The 19837-nt window shown below is 42.4% G+C and overlaps 1 protein-coding gene and 1 long non-coding RNA gene across 3 annotated transcripts in view; one reads left to right on the top strand and one right to left on the bottom strand.

Annotated features, from left to right (window-relative positions):
- Nucleotides 1–14817, top strand: part of LOC142468326 (uncharacterized) — a 36854-nt gene extending 22037 nt beyond the window's left edge. The window contains exon 3 of the long non-coding RNA XR_012788632.1: nt 14489–14817. This is a non-coding gene — a long non-coding RNA (uncharacterized LOC142468326). The remainder of the gene's footprint in view (nt 1–14488) is intronic.
- The window catches only part of CFAP20DC (CFAP20 domain containing), a 149174-nt gene that overhangs the window by 15207 nt on the left and 114130 nt on the right, over nt 1–19837 (bottom strand). For both annotated transcript variants that reach the window (XM_075574786.1, XM_075574787.1), the window contains one exon: nt 4360–4421. In XM_075574786.1, coding sequence (XP_075430901.1) covers nt 4360–4421 — 62 coding nt within the window. The remainder of the gene's footprint in view (nt 1–4359; nt 4422–19837) is intronic.

Below are 19837 nucleotides of genomic sequence, written 5' to 3'. Positions count from 1 at the left end.
ATACCAAGAGTATGGAGAAGGAGAAGAGGGTGGTTCACGGTGTCAAATGCTGCAGAGAGGTCGAGTAATATGAGCAGAGTGTAATGACCTGTGTCTTTGGCAGCATGGCGGTCATTAGTTATTTTAGTGAGGGCTGTTTCAGTCGAGTGAGCAGTGTTGAAGCCAGATTGTAGAGGGTCTAGGAGAGAATAGGTGTTGAGAAAATGGAGCAAGCGAGAGAATACAAGACGTTCAAGGAGTTTAGAGGCAAAAGGCAAGAGGGAGATATGTCGATAGTTAGAAAGACAGGTAGGGTTAAGCTTGCTGTTTTTGAGTAATGGTATAACTGTTGCATGTTTGAAGGAGGATGGAAAGGTACCAGAGTAGAGGGAGGAGTTAAAAATGTGTGTGAGCATAGTAGGAGCAAGAGGTTTTAGGAGATGGGAGGGAATGGGGTCAAGAGGGCAAGTAGTAGAGGAAGAAGAGGAGATCAGCAGTGACACATCCTCCTCTGAGACAGCGGAAAAGAGTCAAGGAAGGCAGGAGGAGAGTTGGGAAGCGGTGTAGGATGGGAGGAGGAAACAAAGGGGATGTTCTGACATATGAATTCCACTTTTTCCTTAAAATAGTCAGCAAAGTCCTGAGGTGAGATGGAGGAGGAAGAGGCAGCTGGGGGGGAAGAGACACTCTGCTCTCCATTCCCTCATCCTTGTCATACATCTGTCCCCTCCTCTCCTTGCGGTCTCTCTGTGTCTCCTCCTCTCCTTGCTGTTGTTACATAGTTACATAGTAGATGAGGTTGAAAAAAGACAGACGTCCATCAAGTTCAACCTATGCTAAATTTAGACAACAGATACTTTATCCTATATCTATACTTATTTATTGATCTTGAGGAAGGCAAACACAAAACCCCAGTAACATATCATTCAATGATATCTCATAAGGGGAAAAATAAATTCCTTCCTGACTCCAAGAATTGGAAAACGGATTAAAACCCAAGAGATGTGATTAGGTCCCCCAGAGAAAGTGTGTACAGAGAAAAGGTTGCTTAGCAACCCTGTTACAGCTGAACCTTTGTATGGAAACATACATAAGATATATATATATATATATATATATATATATATATATCCTACAATAACTATTCTATAAAAATAATTAAGAACATATGACAAATTAATGCAGCTGATTCATAAACAATGCTAATTCATGGACTCTGTCTAAACTGTACATACGCTAGAGGTCCAACCAATCTTACTACGGATAAATGGTGCCCACAGTACTTTATCATGAACTTACTTATGTTTTTTTGGAAGGTATAGACATGAGTAATAAAACAAGGACGTTTTGGACCTCAATGGCCCTTTGTCAAGTCATAAAACGGTCATTACGGCCCGAAACGTTGTTATTATTGGTTTTATTACTCATGTCTGTACCTTCTAATAAATGGAAGGAAGTTCACGATAAAGTGCTGTGGGTGCCATTTAGCTATGTTCTGATGACCCGGTGGTGATCTCCAGTCCGACGCACAACTCATCCATACACAGCGGGAACTTGTGCCTCTAACACATGTATACTCATATACTCATACCATAAAAACATCTTTATCTTGGCCATCGATAAAATACTGTATATTTATTTGAGGAGCAACAATAGGCCTACAAATAAATAAAACTAGCGCAGCTATTTCTATTTGTTTCTCTGCTCTTCTGGCAAGAGCATAAATCCAATAAAAACAGAATAAGAATGCTTTACCACTTAATTTCACAAAAGATATTAAAACCCATTAGTTTGCTTTGATTTATGTGTTTAGCAGTCGATTAACTAAGCAAATAAATGGCATGAAGAAATTAGTAAAAGTAGTGTGATACTTTGCACAATGTCTCCAAGATCACATTTAATCACAGTCATGCAGCATATAATGAAGCTTATCCATTAGGAACTTTGATCTGCTCCATCCGCTTACATGCTGAGCACTCAGCCCTTCAACTCAAACAATCCACAAGTTCGATTGAAGGAAATTTCCAAATACAAAAGGAAGCAAAACCAAAGATGAACTTTATGAATGAAATCTTAATGTTCATGGTCTATTAAAAAGACTAAAAGCAAACTCATAACATGTTTTTTTCCCCAATTAAGAACATCATTTGTTTTGTCTCTGAGAAAGGAGTTCTTGTCAGTATGTCCCTGACCTGTGCTACTGACTTTGCATTCTATTTATTCTTAAAGCAGCCCTCCAAGCAACAGTATGGTTTTAATAGGTTTGAAGCAGCGGGTCTCCGGGAGCTGATCCACGTGGATATCAGCTCTGGACACCCTGTGTCTTCCTGAGATAATTACTGTAGGTGCTGCTCCCTGGCTGGGTTTACAATATGGTGGTTTAAAAGTCCCATATCCTGCAGGCCACTAGGAAGCCATAACATCATCCCTTGTCTTTCTATTGGGCCACGCGATGCGGGAGCTTTAGGCTGTGCTTATTCTTATGGCGACGGCGCGCATGCCCATAGTGGGCGTGAGCGCGACGGCGCTGCATACCGACCTGAAGCTCTGAAGACAAGTGATTTTGTCTTGGAGAGCGACGGCAGCATGACGTCAGCATGACTTCAGCTTCACGCGAGCGGTTCAACCAATGAGGGTGAACCGCTCACAGAGACGCCTGCGCCACACCGCCGTCACCTCCCGAGGTCTCCTGAACCAAAGTGCAACTATCGCTACAGCGATGTGTGACGTCACGCAGTCGCGCGCCCGTCGCCGTCCCTATAAGCGTAGCCTTAAACTGCATAAAGATACCGGCACTCCGTTCGGAGGTAAGTATCTCGGGAAGCAGGGGGTCCCCAGAGCTGAAACCAACTCGGTTCAGCTCCGGAGACCCCCCGCTTCAAACATATTTTAAAAAACAACCCAACATAATGTCACTTGGAGTCTTCCTTTAATGTACGATCAGCTGCAAAACATCAATAGACAAATTAAGACCTGAATGCAACAATATTTCTATAATAATACACTAGCTAAATAGCTAAAAACACTACAATTGTAATAAACAGAGCTAAATAAATGAATTGCTGACATCCTCAGAATAAATATAAGTAATGTTACCTTGGTCTTAGGCTATTTTGGGCTGACTGGATTTGCCCTCAGACCAAATTTGCAACAATATAAAATGTATCCTGTTGTTGCAGAAATTCCCAGATCATTACAGTTCTTTGTGCTAAGTCGCCCTTGTAATTATGTTAAGAAAGGAGAAATCATTATTCCACACAGGAAAGTGCTTACACGTACGGTATACTTGAAAATGAATGTGGCTGAAGTGCAAAATAATTTGACCTCCGAGGCCCTGACCACAAAGTTCTGTACCATGCGGGCTCAGAGTCACATGACGTTACCGAAAATAGGAAAGGACGTTCTGTCCCCCGAGGTCAACGCGTATCCACAAAGCTAATTGTATGCAAGAACAACGTCCAAACACAACCTTAATAGCATGGGCTTAATGCAGGGGTGGCCAACTCCAGTCCTCAAGGGCCACCAACAGGTCAGGTTTTCAGGACATCCCAGCCGGATACTTTGCTGAACCTTGGGACCATGAACAGTCTTTTGGAGTCAGATGATAAGTGGTGATATACAGTCCAAGAACATTCAATGAAAATATGAGAGAGACAGACTTGTTTTACTACAGTCCCAATGTACTACTATACCTCCGCCAACACCTGAAGAGATACCTGTGCACAAAAAGGAGCACACCTGAGGTACCTGGGAAATATGCTCACCTGGATAGGCAAAGTATATTGAAATGAGTATAAAGGCATGTCACCTTATTGCAGGAGTGGTCAACTCCTGTCCTCAAGGGCTACCAACAGGCCAGGTATTAGGGATATCCCTGCTTCAGCACAGATGGCTCAGTCTGGGCCACGGATTGAGCCACCTGTGCTGAAGCAGGGATATCATGAAAACCTGACCCGTTGGCGGCCCTTGAGAACTGGAGTTGGCCACCCATGCCTGGTTGTAATTACAGATGGAGCAGGCTTCATGGTTTCCTTTTTGGTGGGCTACGTTGGGATATTCTGCATTATCCCTGCAACGAAATCCTATAAAAACTCAGATATTCTGCGTTATAATGGGATACGTTGTGTTTTTTTTTGGGAAACAATATAATTCTGCTTAAAGGAGGAACGGCTAACACCTTTTAAGGATTATGCACATTAATCCCTTGGTGATATTAATTCAACCATTACTTGAAAAAACAGCATAAATGCATAAAAATGGTAGAATACAAATGTATCTCCTTGAAAGGGGCATCAATGCACTGATTTGCCCTTCCAGCATGGAAGAATGTAAAATGTGAGTGTTTAAATCTTATGATATTTTCAATAACGAATTTCTCACCGAGGGTTGGAATGGGTGAGCGGGTTCATTTCCTCCTGATAATGACGTCCCTGATTGACAGGCTGTGAGAAACAAAAGGAGAAAAGTCATGAAATTCATTTACAAAAAATACATAATATGTCAAAACTTCAAATAAAAAAAAGATATACGTCTGCACAGAGACCGATTTTAATACAAACAGACGTGGGATCCGTGGTCCTCACTGCAGCCTAGGAATATAAAAATGCATTCAAATTCTAATTGCACCAATTCTTGAGAGACTTGTTGTAAAAAGAACATTTTAAATCTGAGAAGTCCCTGGGCAGTTATACACATCAGATCACCGTCTGCAAAACACTTACACAGTGCTTGAGGTCAATCTTGAATACTGATATTTATCAAAGTTTAATATTGGGCTTAAGTATAATGCTGCATATCTGTGTTGATATAAATGTCAGCGGAGCGCACACTTCCTTTGAAATTGTCCCTATTTAATAGCCCCCTGTGCCTATATTGTTTTTGCATGATGAATGAACACTTCTAAACTAATATGAAAAATATTGGCAAATGGATTTGTAGTTTGACCAGAGTTGAAAATAGAAACATTTGAAATATGCAGGGATCCGTGTCCCCCGCATACGTAGGGTTAGTTATTGGGCCATTCTAAGCCTTTTGATGTTGGAGTCTGCAATGTATTTATTAGGCTTTAGATACTGAGGTTAATAAAGGTTCTTGACAACAAAAAAGCAGTCAAATCCCAGCCCATTACAAAAAATATGACATTTGTCTGATAGGAGCTGTGCAAATTCTTAGCTATTACTGTGATTCAATGGCTTGTCTGAGTCCTAGTGTGGTAATTTACCCAGCCAAGAGCAAAACAGATTTAGTTACATCTTTTATCTACGGACCCTATTAAGTCTAACCAAGGGCCGGCCAACTCCAGTCCTCAAGGGCCACCAACAGGTCAGGTTTTCAGGATATGCCTTCTCAGCACAGGTGGCTCAATCAGTCTCTGCTTCAGCACAGATTGAGCCACCTGTGATGAAGCAGGCCGATCCTGAAAACCTGACCTGTAGGTGGCCCTTGAGGACGGGAGTGGCCACTTCCTTGTTTTACCCATAGTGATTTAGTGTTTCTTTCATGCATGGCCATAGTGCAAGAAAAGGACGTTAATGGCTCTCTTTAGCTTTCAGCACTGTGCAGAAACACATTCCCTCCGGACCTACTCTATAATGCACTTGTATACATCAGACGGCCCCCCCCAGCAGCCTGCTCTCCCTCTCTCCTCTGTGCAGAGGGAGTAGAGATGTTGCTGGTTGAAGTGGATAATAACTTCTTCTCACTCCCTTGGCCACGTAATGACCGTGCGCTGATAAATACTGGTCCTCTCCTGCACTTATCCCAGTGTAAGAAGAGAATCGGTTACACATGCGGCCTGCCACTGCTAGAACGCATGGTGGGATTTAGTGAGATGTTCCATCTCGGCTCCTCGGACATCAGCAGGGGCTGGCAGAGGAACCTATTTATTTTCCTTTTGAGGCTTTGTTCATTGATTTCGCAGATAAAACACCTTGATAGGGTGAAAGGGAATCAGAGATATGCTCAACTGGTATACTGTACAATTCACCAGCAATGTCTGGTCTCACATTGACCACTTTTAAATAGCAGTCCTTGTGATGCAGCTGTGAATGGCCAGTTTATAAAGACTTCTTCCTCCATTAGAGAGGTAAAGAGAGGGTTTGCAGAGATAGTGTTAGGACTTGCAGGAGAGGGGATACCTTGGCATGGTTTGCAAGCTTAAAATGCTGCTTCGGGCAAAGAATTCGCCTAAATGACAATCACTTACTGTATAAGAAGAAAATAGATAAGTATTTAACTATATAATGTGTCATTTTAGATGTAGAACTGGGGCTTCCGATCTTGTGTCTGTATGTATGTATATAGCACCCACAGCTGCTCTTGGCACTTTACAAGAGAGACATGTTCTGGCCCCTGTATGGTTATCTCCCTGTCCTGTGGCTCTTGTCACTCTCTTTGGCGTTTTTGTTGTTACAAATGTAACTCCCTTTCCTGGCTTTTTAGCCTGTTGCCAAGCAACTCCTGCACTGGCCTCTGATTTGGTTTCTTCCAGGACCCCTGGCTCTTGGTTTCTCCCAGCTTTATTTCCTGCATGTCAGGTCATATCCCCTTCCTTGTCAACGCAGCAGCCAATGTGAGTAGTCACACCTCACTGGTTTCCCCAGTACAAAGCATTGCTTTTTCACCTTCCTCTCATATATGCTACCTCCAAGTTAACTTATGCTTTCTGTTTACCCCTCCCAATAAAGTTACAGAAAATAAGAAGGACTATGTGTGCATTTTAAAGCTGCAGTTCAGTCAATATCCTGCATGTGTTTTTTTTTTTAATAAATCAGTTCTGTAGTAAGAAAAAATACTTTTAGCATTTTCTGTTTTTAAAAAACAACTTTGAAAGACCAATTTTCTTGTATTCTATTTTAACAACCATTTGCTAAGGCACTGCCCCTTCATGTCCTGTCACAAGCACTGGCACACCCCTATGTCAGCCCTGCCCTCCCTCTAGCACATGTCAGTGCAGGAGTGCTCATGAATATTCATGAGCTTCCACTGAGTGACAGAAGCAGAAGAAAAACAGATCCCTTCTCTAATGATGTCACCAAATGTTGCCGATCAATACATGGAGAACGAATTGACCTGCAGCTATACAGTTCTTTAGGTAATTAGAGATTGCCCACATGAAACTATTGAAGTAAAAAAATTAATTAAAAAAAAAAAAAGACTGAACTGCAGCTTTAAGGGGATGAGTTTATCTGCCTTTTTTAACATAGGTTTGAAGCAGGGGGTCTCCGGAGCTGAGCCCCATTAATTTCAGCTCGGGGAACCCCCTGCTTACTGATATACACTCCGCCAAAGGGGGTGCCGGTATTTCAGAGAAGGTTAAAGATTCCTATTGGCCCGCAGGGCGTGGGAGCTTTGAAAAGCGGCCATTACTTGAGCCCTGCTAGCCGAGTGGCTACCAGCCCGTATGGAGGGAAGTATCGCTAGAAGCAGGGGGTCTCCGGAGCTGAAATCCTATGTTGAGAAAAAACAAACAATTTCTTGGATTGCCATGGACACCAACCCAGCCCCCGGCTTACAGGTACCTCTTTGGACTTTGGATCAGAGGCTGGTAAGAGGCGTAGCCTCCCAGCCCTTCAGATGGGGAATGGGAGAGTGAGTTAGCTCTTACAAAGTGATAGGCTGCTAGTTTATTTGTATGCTGCCTTAAAGCTGCAGACCAAGCAATATCCTACATGTGCGTTTAAAAAAAAAAAAATCAGTTCCATACTATGAGAAAAGATTTGTAGCATAAAAAAAACAAAACAACTCAATGACATTTTTAATGTATTATTATGTAACAAGCATTTTTTGTTTCTATAGCAACCATTTACAAAGTCACATCCCCTTCCTCTTCTCAAGCAGGCTCTGGCACACCCCTTGGTGCACTGCTAGAGAGAGGGCGGGGCGCACAAATTGTATCTAGTGACTGTCTGGTCACATGATCTTCCCTACAGAACTTTGCATCTTTGGTCCTGTTCTGCTGCACTGACAACCATTTAGTGAACCCCCCGAGCTGGATCTTCGCCGATCGATCACAGGAGAACGAATCGATCGGCAACTTAGCTAATTACTTCTCATTGTGTGGATTGTATTGATATATACATATTAAAGGGAGAGAAAAAAGGCAGCTTGGACTGCTGCTTTAAATCTATATTATAAGATACGGGCTAAATAAAAGCCAAAGTTTATTTTCTCCGATACATGTCTCCCGGGACATACCTCTGCACTCGTCTCCTACAGACCACATTTACCAAGGGGTTCTGGGAGGTGTCTTATGGAGTCACAATGTGAAAATGCGGAAAAACTACTATTTTCTGTAGGGAAAACTGTGGCCAGCACAACGTAGATACCGAAAGCAATGAAGCAGAGTCCCCCAAATTAGTCACAAGTTTCTTAATGCAGTGTCTGACATTTATTTAGAAGAGCAGTGAAGAGTGCAACGTTTCAGGGCCCGTACGGCCCTTTCATCAGGTGATGGGACCTGACCCGGTGCCCGCTCCACTGCCCTTCTAATAAATGGGAGACCCTGCATTAAGAAACCGGTCAGTAGAGCTCTGCTTTGCATCTCGTTTGGGGAGCTCTGCTACATTGCTTTTGGTGCCTTATGGAGTAACACTGCTAAGTAAATATGGCCTTAATATGGCCTTGTGTATCATGTACAAGTGCGGCCAACAGAAAAAAATAGTGAACACAAATCCAGAATTCTTTAATAGAGAGGTGTACAGCATGTTGCTTTAATAGAGAGGTGTACAGCATGTTGCTTTAATAGAGAGGTGTACAGCATGTTGCTTTAATAGAGAGGTGTACAGCATGTTGCTTTAATAGAGAGGTGTACAGCATGTTGCTTTAATAGAGAGGTGTACAGCATGTTGCTAGCTACAGTAGGTGAAAAGAAAAAAAGAAATCGAGCGTGTCCAGGGAAAAACATCACTACTCAAGTCACTTTTCCATGCGTGTAGTGTACTGCAGGGGGGCTCAACCCCAGTCCTCAAACCCCCCCAACTAGTCAGGTTTTATCCCTGCTTCAGCACAGTTGGCTCAAGCAGTCCCTGCTTCAGCACAGATGGAGCCTCTGATTGTGCCACCTGTGCTGAAGCGGGGCCATCCTGAAAACCTGACCTTTTGGAGGGGGTGGGGGTTTGGGGACCGGAGTTGAGCCCCTCCTGGAGTACTGACATCTTTCATGTACATTATCAGCTAGACCAGGGGTGCGCAACCTTTGCCCGTGCACCCCCCTGCCTGCGCTCCTCGGCGCCTCGCGCCCCGCTCCCTCCACCCTGCATCAAATGACGTGCAGGGTCATGTGACGTCACGTTGCCATGCTAACGTGACCCCACAGCGTCATTTGACGCCGGTTTACCAGGACGTGGCGTCGCTGGAAGGGAAGGTAAGTGTGTTATAGAGGCCTCGCGCGGTCCCCCCGCATTTAATTTAATGCCTGGGGCGAGAGCGCGGGACCTCTATAACTGCCGCGCCCTCCCCCCGAAAATCTAGCGCCCACCAGTTTGCGCACCGCTGAGCTAAACCATACCCAAAGTATTATTCCTACTTAACTTTGAATTATTTTCTTTGTGATAAAGTATTAATGCATAACAAATGTATCTCTGAGGCGTGCACCACGTGTTTGGCTAGTGGCTGCTTGAAGAGCTGAACAAAATGAGAAAAAAACTAATGTACTCTCTATGGGCATCACATTTATAGTCTGTTCTTCATTACGTGCCAGCAGTGAACTTGGCGAAGGAAATCTGAGATCCAGACTTCATGCCAAAATATGAATAATTAATTAATGGGGCTAATCTGTCAGGAAAGCTGTGAAATCATGTGGTTTAGGGGCAGCACCGTATTCTGTTCTTGTACACTTCTAATTTCACTAATGTAGACTGTCTATCACAGGGGTGGCTAACGCCAGTCCTCAAGGCCCACCAACAGGTCAGGTTTGCAGGAGAAGGGACTCAGTGAGTAAATACACTGATTCTGGAAACAATGAGTTTGAACCTGGTTAAATTCCCGGTGTCGGCTCCTTGTGACCTTGGGCAAGTCACTTTATCTCCCTGTGCCTCAGGCACCAACATCGTAGATTGTAAGCTCCACGGGCAGGGACTGTGTCTGTAACCAAATAAAACATTCCTACGTCCTAGTGTATGTCCACTATAATGTAGTTGTGAAGCGCTATGAGTGCCGTTGGGAGAATAGCGCTATATGAAATTGTTATCTCTCTGCTTCAGCAGGTGGCTCAACTATCAGAGTAGGAGGATATCCTGAAAACCTGACCTGTTGGTGGCCCTTGAGGACTGGAGTTGGCCACCTGGTATATCACATATTAGTAAATCCAACTGATTGGTCTGGGAATAAGGTACACGCTACTGACAGCAAACATCTCACATGTAGGATGCATTTATTGTGTGTATCAAAGATGATTGTTAATTATTGATTTTGTCACTTGATATGTCCGGTGACTTTGTCCAGTTCATGTCCTAGACAGCAGCTTGTGACCCTGAGCAAATTACTTTATCTCTGTCTGCCAAAGGCATTACATGGTAGTTCAAAAAGCAAGGACTTGTGCCAGAAATTCTACTGCAGAGCTCTATAATAAAAAGTATTAATATTAATAATAACATGTAGATCAGTACAGTATTTCTATTGTAATATTAAAATGTAACTGCAAGCTTAGAGTTGCATCAGATGTACTTGGACTAGAAATGACATATACTAACGTAATGTTCGGTTATACATTATCTGAATCTCATTTTCTCTACTGGTGTCTGAAAAAGACCAGAGTGGTTTTGAAGCATTGCAGTTAAAACTTCTCGTAGCTCAGGGACTATCTGACCATTGGTTGAATTTCTCTTGATAAAGAAGCATCATTCAAGGTAAATTTTGGGTGTGTTTATTTTTAATTTGATTAAAAAAAAGGTAGCACTGTTGGTGCACTGAACCTTTCAGTGCTGGGTTGGGGGTTAATGTATAATACAAATCAAGTTTTCTAATATTGATGGGGAAAAAACTCAAAGAATACTACAATGCAATAATAAAGGGGCTGTTTTCGTAATGAGTCTTTCACTAGGCAGTCTGAATACACACAGCTGTTTCCTGGAGACCACCATTTTCCCCACTGAAATTACATTTCTAACAATTCATTCACAGACCGTGCTGCAGAAACTGCAGCTGGAAATATACAGTTATAGTATTCTGCTTTCACAGCTTGTGAAAATCTGCTGCAAATGTTTTGTATTCTGCTCACATTTGTTAAGCTTCATTACAAGCACAAAAGTGTTGTGTACTCAGCATTTGTTAATGAAGCATGGATACGTCTTATCAAGTGACATAATGCAATAATCATCTCTGATACACAAACAAACGCTACAATGACTATGAACTGTTCATTTATTTTCAATATACAATTATTCTGTATAACACAGGTGAAAACCAAGCATCAGGCAGCCTACTGGTGGCACTGTTGCTTTACTATAAAATCAAGAGTTACAGCACTCACTTAACCAATACAAATGCCTTTTCTTTTTGGTGTTGGGTAACTCTCCTAAACACAGAATTTTAAGAAGGCTACTTTTTTTTTTTGTACAAATAGTTTTTATTGAATTGAATTTTGTGGGTACATACATTACATTGGATCCTCAAGAACCCATTTACATTCCCCAGGAAGGCTACCTTCTTTGATAAGCAAAATGTGGGAAATTAATCCCTGATTGGTGCTTTAAAAAAACAACGTGGTTGAAATATGTAAATAGCCACGTTCATGACATAAATGCAATATATAGTTCTTATGTGGAAAGCGTTCGGAACCATAAGTAATAAATGGTGATGAGAACAATCCAGAAATGAGCCCAGTTTGTATGTGGGATATGCGGTAGCCACGTCACCTGATGTTCCGTGCGGAGGATGACGTAGGTTGCCTCTCGCTACTGCGTTCTGGGTGAGTGGAAGTACCGGGACCCCACTGGCTGAAGATAGAATGTATCAGCTGTGCGCTAAAGTAGATGACAGCGCTCACTGTGCAGGCAATGCAGCCTGATTCCAGGTTCCGATGTGCGTGCTTCAATCCGAGTCCGCTGTTTAAAAGTATTGTGGCGGAGAAGGCAGAGCCCAGCAAAAGGATGAAGGGCTGGAGCCAGGTCAAATTGATTACTTATTGAATAGGCATAACCGCCAAAACGACAGGATAGGTCCTCTGACGCGTTTCTCGCCATGGAGGCGCTTTATCTTCATCCTTTTGCTGTGCTATGCCTTCTTCACCACAATACTTTTAAATACCTTCTTTGATAGAAACATAATTTTTCGAAACTCTGCTTTACACATAGATAGGAGATTGTTAGAAATAAAACAGCCGTCAATATGTCAGAGGTAAGCCAGGCTGGGGCTCATATCTAACCATCATAAATTGATGTTTTTTTTTTAAATAATATCATTTATAGATTCTTCCTCCTCATTTTTCATGGACTGTTGCCATTTCACTGACCTGATACATTACGCGAGAATCAAATGGCCTGCGCAGTACCATACCTTTGCCAAAACAAGCGGACACGGTAAATTAAAAAGGGAAATAAACATACTCTACAGCTCTGCTTTTCCCATCAGTGAGACGTTGTTAAGTATTTTTCTAGCTGTGTTCCAAGTGAATGACATTTTGGGCCTCTGGTCAAAAGGGTTGAGAGGTGCATCCTGAAAACCTGACCTGTTGGTAGCTCTTGAGGACTGGTTGGCCACCCCTGACCCAGAAAAGGAAAGATCACTATTTGTTGGTAGCTTGGGTTAAAAATATACAGAATTACCCACGTAATTTAAGAAACGTAACCCGCTGTGTACCAATATGTACTTTTCTGATTTACTTAGAGATAAGCTTATTACATTGTTAAACACAAATTATTAGTGTTAATACACTTAACTATCTCAATCAATGTTTTAAAGTCACATGAAAATATATTCTTGTGTCGTCTTAACATCTACACCAGTATTTGTCTTTTAAATGCGAGATATCCTTTAAAGATATTGTTAGAACAAATCTGAGAATGTCAAACATGGCACCATGTTAACCCCCAGCTGTTGAATATACAATTGTTTTATTTTTCAGTTGTAAAAAGATGTATGCCCTGTAGGATAGGTGTATTTTGGGGAACTTGTATGCAACTTGTGTTCAAAGTTCTGGGAACTTGTGTGCAAATTCTGGAGTTGTATCTACAAACTATCAGAGTCACCCCGAGCTTGTCTGCAAAGCCTGCTCTGCTCCAGTTCCACTTGCATAAGCTTTCTGCAATATATTTAGTGGCAAACTTTTGAAAATGGGCCATATGTGATGTGATAAACTGTGTACAATTAAATCATGTTTTGCTTTCCATAAACACACACTGCTGGACGCCATAACCACACTCTAATTTGGCGTTTTGAACTGTTTTTGATCCCTACTTGCAGTTCTTAACATTACCAGTCTCTCCAAAGCGGTGTCCATACTTCCATTCCATAAATGTCTAAAAACACCATTCATAATGCTTCTTTATAACTCTTTTAGATCTTAGTGGTAGAGTGGCCACAGATGTTGCTGTCTAATACTATTACATCATACTCTCCCATTCTGCATAATATCTAGAGAAGGTCTCAAATAATAAACAAGTAAGCAACAAAATGAGACAAACTTGCAGTATACCTATAAAAACATAATTCCCTGAAAATCTGCTAATTGAAGTCTTCACAGTGACACCTTAATTGAAAAATGTCTCTATATATATTACCAGATTGTAGAGCATTTGCGAATATATATATATATAGCATATTTTTTGTGTTATCATTATACGTCACTGTATATCCTTCCACTTACTTTCTGTACTCTGTGAATTGCTTAGTATAAAATGTGTGCTCCAAGTGTAAAGCTATTGGAATGAAGATATTTTTAATTGCTTATTTATGCTTTGCTCTTTCTATTGATAATTTATGGCGAGTTGCGGGGCTAAGAGAATGGTCAAAGGGATAGAATGCAAAATCAATGTGTAAAAGCTCTTACCCGAGTAATGTAACATTGATGTCATATAGCTGGCCTGAATTTATAGTGGATGCTGTCATAGCTTAATCTTCCAGAAGTGAAAATCTAATGGTACTTTCAACGTGATTTAAATTCACTTGGTTGAAGTTGGCATATTATGCCTAATACAAGTTGTAGGGATCTATGGGGCAGATTTATCAAGCTTCAACGCAGGAAATCGCTCCCCTCTCCGTTATTCTAGTCTGTAGCATGGAACACCGGTCCAGGGTGTGATATGCTGCGTGGGCACTTAATGAATCCTCGGGAGTGATCACATGATTGCAAGTCACTGATGACCGCAAGAGGAGGTGTCCCCTCTTCCATTCCTCGTCCGGTCAGATCATACTCAGTGTTCCACAGGAGCACAGAATGCGGATCTTCCTTAGAAAACGCGCAAAAGTCACTTGATTAAAGTGGAGTGCCAAACCTGATGACATGGCAGCTACGTCCTGGATCTCAAGGGCATAAACCGCATCGGATTTACCCTTTTTTTTTTTTTTTTAGAGTGGAAGACAGAAAAAAGCCCAAAGATGCACAATTTGATGTCCCATGTGCCATCAGGTGACTCGTCACTAACGCCTTGGGGCCTTTGCACTAAGTGTTGCTTTTTTGGCACGAAAATCTAATTGAAAATGACTCTTGTGCATGCCTATGTACTTTCCTAACAATCTGCGCCATGAACATCAGAAATTCTTGTTTCTTTTTTAAGTAAATAAATGGTCGGTGCGTACAGAGGGTGATCCAGTATGTACTAAAAAAATGTTTCCGTGAACTAAAAATAGTAAAAAGTGCATCAAATTGTCCACCAAGTTCAACTTTGTGTAAACCCTGCAACAGTGTTTTTGAACCGTGGTTCCTAGGAACCATCGGGTTTCTCAGGTGCCCATAAAGGGTTATCTGTATCTGTGTGTTTATTATCCATAAAGGGTTATCTGTATCTGTGTGTTTATTATCCATAAAGGGTTATCTGTATCTGTGTGTTTATTATCCATAAAGGGTAGCCTGCTATTTTCAGGTTGTTTGAAAATTGTACCAAACAGAGAAGAATTACCAATGCATCTGATCTCAGACGCGTTATTAGAGAGGATTGGGGTTCCCTACAATGCATCTGATCTCAGACGCGTTATTAGAGAGGATTGGGGTTCCCTACAATGCATCTGATCTCAGACGCGCTATTAGAGAGGGGTGGGGTTCAGTAAAAAATGGATGGTTTGCAGTAATATTACATGGAAACATTGGATAGATGTTGGATGTACAACATATTATATACGTTGTATGCCTCAATTAACCAGGTTTAATCCTCAGGGAACCCCTGTGCCCGCCATTGATGGAAGACGAACAACCTGAGCACCTGAAATGACCTCCATCATTCTCCGTTCATAGGGGGATAAACTCTATTCCGATGGGGGTCCCGGACCCTCTTGTGCACCTGGTCTCTGCAGCATGGTCCGCAAACATCTTTTTAAGTTTTCGCCTACTGTCAGCCCATCTTTGTTTGAGCATGTTAGCAGTCCGTCCGCACAGCATAGTATCCCCCTGTGCATTTATAACAATTAATAAAGAATTCCAAATTCCATTTTTTCCCCAGCAGTGCTAGTTTTAAACACAGCTGTCCTACAAGTTTTTGGGGTGGTGAGTCCCAATCCCATTTATTATAATCTCAAATTTACTACCTGTAAATTTGATGCTTTAGCCGCAGCAGTGGAACCCTCCCCCGCCATGCTCACACCTGTAACATTAGGCTCAAATGAATTACAAACTTTCCTATGTGTATTCATATGAATTTTAGTGTGTGGTTGGAATTCGGTATTGTATTAATTGGAACGCACGTTGGATTTTTTTTGTAAAATGCATATTATTGGTTATCTCATCTCTGCGCTAATGCAGGTGTGGCCAACTCCAGTCCTCAAGGGTCACCAACAGGTCAGGTTTGCAGGATATCCCTGCTTCAGCACAGGTAGCTCCATCAGTGGCTCAGGCAGAATGACAGGCCACCTCTGCTGAAGCAGGGATATCGTGCAAACCTGACCTGTTGGTGGCCCTTGAGGACTGGAGTTGGCCAGCCCTGCTCTAAATATAAGCAAAAGAGATTGGGCACTGCAAAACGATGAGGCTGATCGTAGTTGACAAAATACATTTATTAAGGCATGATAAGCCAAAAAGTTAAAACAACATAGGAGTCCTCTGACGCGTTTCTCGCCTCGCATTGTAAAGTGCCCTGTTAGGCGAGAAACGCGTCAGGGGACTCCTGTGTTGTTTTAATTTTTTGGCTTATCATGCCTTAATAAATTTATTTTATCAACTACGATCAGCCTCATCGTTTTGCAGTGCCCAATCTCTTTTGCCTATATTTTGACTATCATCCATTGGAGCACGCACAAGGATGGCTTTCGTGCTATAGCCTTCGTTTGGCACATTGCGGTGGATTGTGGCCGACGGATCCCTTCACGGTGACCATGGTATGCGGATTCCAGCCCCTACGGTGACGGTGGTTGGCAGAGAGATACCGGTGTTGGCGAGACGCAAACATATGACGTCACGGCGGCATCTCCAGAGTGAGTCCACCGAGTGAAGGGCTCCCGGCGAGGAGATGGATGCCCCAGCGGGACACCGGTGAGACGCTGACAGATGACGTCACGGCGGCACTTCCTACTGGAGCGAATACACTGTGTGTAGAGCTCTCTGCTGAAGAGTTGGAGTCACAGCGGTATACCGGTGAGCTGCGGTCCGGCGACATCGCACCAGCGCTCCTACGCCGAGTGAATTGGTCGGGGAAAGAGGTATACATCGCCACGATGCCCCGCGAGTGACCCAGGACTCCATTCACCCCACCACAAGGGGAACGGACATCGGTCTCAAGCTAAGTGTCCCCCCGTTCCCCCTTCCTTCCCATTCCCCTTTCCTTCCCTCCTCTTACCCACATACCTCCGTTATATACCGTGTATATCAGGACTGGCATAGATGACATCATCAATTTAGCACTGGGTCCCGACACGGAGAGGTTGTGGTTATCATTCTTACATAGGGGGGACACTTGTGGATTTCCTATGCATGACCGGTGAAGCTTACTATATCCACAACTTGGCCCACTCCACCATCAAGACTTTCATTTATTGCCGTCCTATCAACTTTATTTGTCCTTCTTTAATTACCATTTCCACCTTGTCTATTAGAGCACACTCAGGGGAGCTCCTCTCCCCATTTCTACAGCCCTGCTCTAATGCTTTTGGTGACGAAGATTGTTCTTTCCTATAATTAGTTTAGTGGATACCCGCTACACTCAGGGAAAATAACGTCTGTTACCCATCTTGGTTACGTAATTTTCCCTGATTTTTATCGCAGTTTAGTGCATCTGGGCCTCAGAAGTAAGATTAGTGTAACATTCGCCTTAAACCAGCACTGTATTAGTACCAGCGAGGAAGCTCTGAGATATGGAGAAAAAAAATACAACTTTCTGGGGAAAGTGAGAAATCATTTTGTGAAATGTTCCATAAAATAGCTGAAAGGAAATTGACGTAAATTGCCTATGGGATATAATACAGTGCTAGAAAGAAAACTTTGCAAACTGGACAGTAATGGTTTTGTTCTCTGGCTATAATTGATGTATTTTACAAAAATGTATTTGAATAAATAATCGAAAATAAAATTAACACTGCATGTTGCCATCGGGATTAAACATTGTCACAAAGTTCAGTAGGATGTTTCATATCATACGGACTACAGCAGGGCCCGCTTCTCGGCGCAGTGCTTTTCGGCGATCTGCCGATACAGCGGTACCGAGAAGGGGGCCGCCATGTCTGCGCATGTGTAGAGCGGGGAAGTCCAAGGTCACGCATGCGCAGAATAAATAAAATAACCATACATTATGTTGTTTGCTTTAGTGCATAGGCGTTATAATTAACCTAACGCTAATTAAGTTAATATTGGGTTAACTGAGCTTTGGGGATCTGCCCCAAAGTGTAAGAATATCTACACGCTCACAAACTCCTTGAAGACCAATGGTTGGTGCCTCCATGTTAACAATTGAGTGACCACTGCCAAGAAATACTGTAGAACTCAAAGGAACATGGACAATCTCGTTCTAAATGCTAGGGAAGTATGCATTTAATATAACAACAACACAGATGCTCCGATCAATAGCAGGGCCTTTAGCAAGCTATAGCACATTAAATTCACACTATTTGCATTTATACCTGGCGTGCCAGTACTCTTTGGTGATAAACACCAATCTGTTGATTTGTGAGAACAACCAAGCAGCATTCACAATAATAACATTTCCATACACACAAAATTACACGGCTTTTGTCTCCTACAGTGCAAATTTACTTCCGTGGTTTACGGCCAGATAACAAACCTGTAACAAAAATAGGTGGTGTAGCAGTTCCCAGAAAAGTAATATGATTTGGTTTGTTAAATTAAACAAACGAGCTGGAAAACCACATTATACAGTGTCATCTAAATTGATATCAAATGTATTTGAGTATACCTTTTCTACAAGCCTTACTAATACTGCTTTTAAAATATGAAGAAATAGATGTGGTTTTATGAGTGATTGAATCAGTTATGTCAGAATCAGGCCTGCTGAGAATATATTACTGGTATGTTGCACAATTAAGCCCTATCTATGACTGTGATTCTGTTTTCTTCAGTCTTGTTGATAACCGTATAGTTCCACTGCTACTTTTTTAGTCATTAGCTGTATCATGTACGGTATTAACAGCATTCTGTGTTTTTGTCATGAGTGCCATATTACAATGCATTGTATCTAATGATGCATCTTTGGCACTTCTTCAGTATGCTGTGAAGGTGTTTTCCCCGTGCTAGAGAACATTTAGCCATATTCGTTTGGAAAGAATTGAACTCTTCTCCATCCTACAAAGCGATTAATATATACATACCACCGGACTAACTAACCCCCTTGCAAACACAAGTAACTAGGAAGGCATTGCTTGGCAGTGCCTTACTATCCCCTATGGCAAACAAAGTGTTTTTTTTTAAAGCATAGCCTTGAGGACTACTCCCTAAAAGGAATGACTTACAGCCCTATTAGCCTATTAATTACTATGTAACTATGTAGCCAAAAATAGACCATTACACAAACATAAATAGAACATACATGTACTTTTAAAAGATGAGCATGTGCTTATTCAACCAATCCGATTGTTTAATTTACCATGTGGCCATCTAACATGTTATGTAATAGCGATGGACCCTACACAAAGGTCACGCCCTCGCATAATACTTCAGTCGATGGTAGAGATGGGATGTGTGAAGATGGGTGTCTGATTTGTAGATAGAAAATAAAAAGATTTGAAGCTTGAAGAACTATTTTGAGGATAATTCTACATGCGAGAGAGGATCAAGGGATTCAATTAACGTTGAAAATGGGTTGTTGAGGGACATGCATAGATGTGAATTGCTGTAGGCCACCAGGAGCTAGTTTAGGTTGCTTTATAGGCTGCATGATTTACTTCAGGACTGTCAAGTGGCCAAGACTGGATTATTTTGATACATGAATGGATTTTTGGAGGGCTTTTTCTTCTGGTCGGGCCTCGGCCCATTGGATTACCAGCAGAGCGCCCAATAGCTTGCTTGAGGCTCAGGACTAGATTCTCAACCTGGGCTCTGGGTTGCTGAGAGGGGGGGAGGTGTCGGCAGCCCTGCAACACCCCCCTCTCTTTGTTCCCTTCCCTCACCCATCCCGCTCTCCCTTTCTCTCACTCCCCCTTCCCCCCCAATCTCTCTCCCACTCCTCCCCCCCACCTCTCGGGCGCCTGACGAAGCAATTCTTTGCGAAACGCGTTGTTCATGTGGGGCCCTGTACTTTGTATCAACTGACCGCCATCGGCCACC

Source organism: Ascaphus truei, chromosome 17 (genome assembly GCF_040206685.1).
Source record: "Ascaphus truei isolate aAscTru1 chromosome 17, aAscTru1.hap1, whole genome shotgun sequence".
Classification (NCBI taxonomy): domain Eukaryota; kingdom Metazoa; phylum Chordata; class Amphibia; order Anura; family Ascaphidae; genus Ascaphus; species Ascaphus truei.
This window is presented reverse-complemented; position numbering and strand designations above follow the sequence as displayed.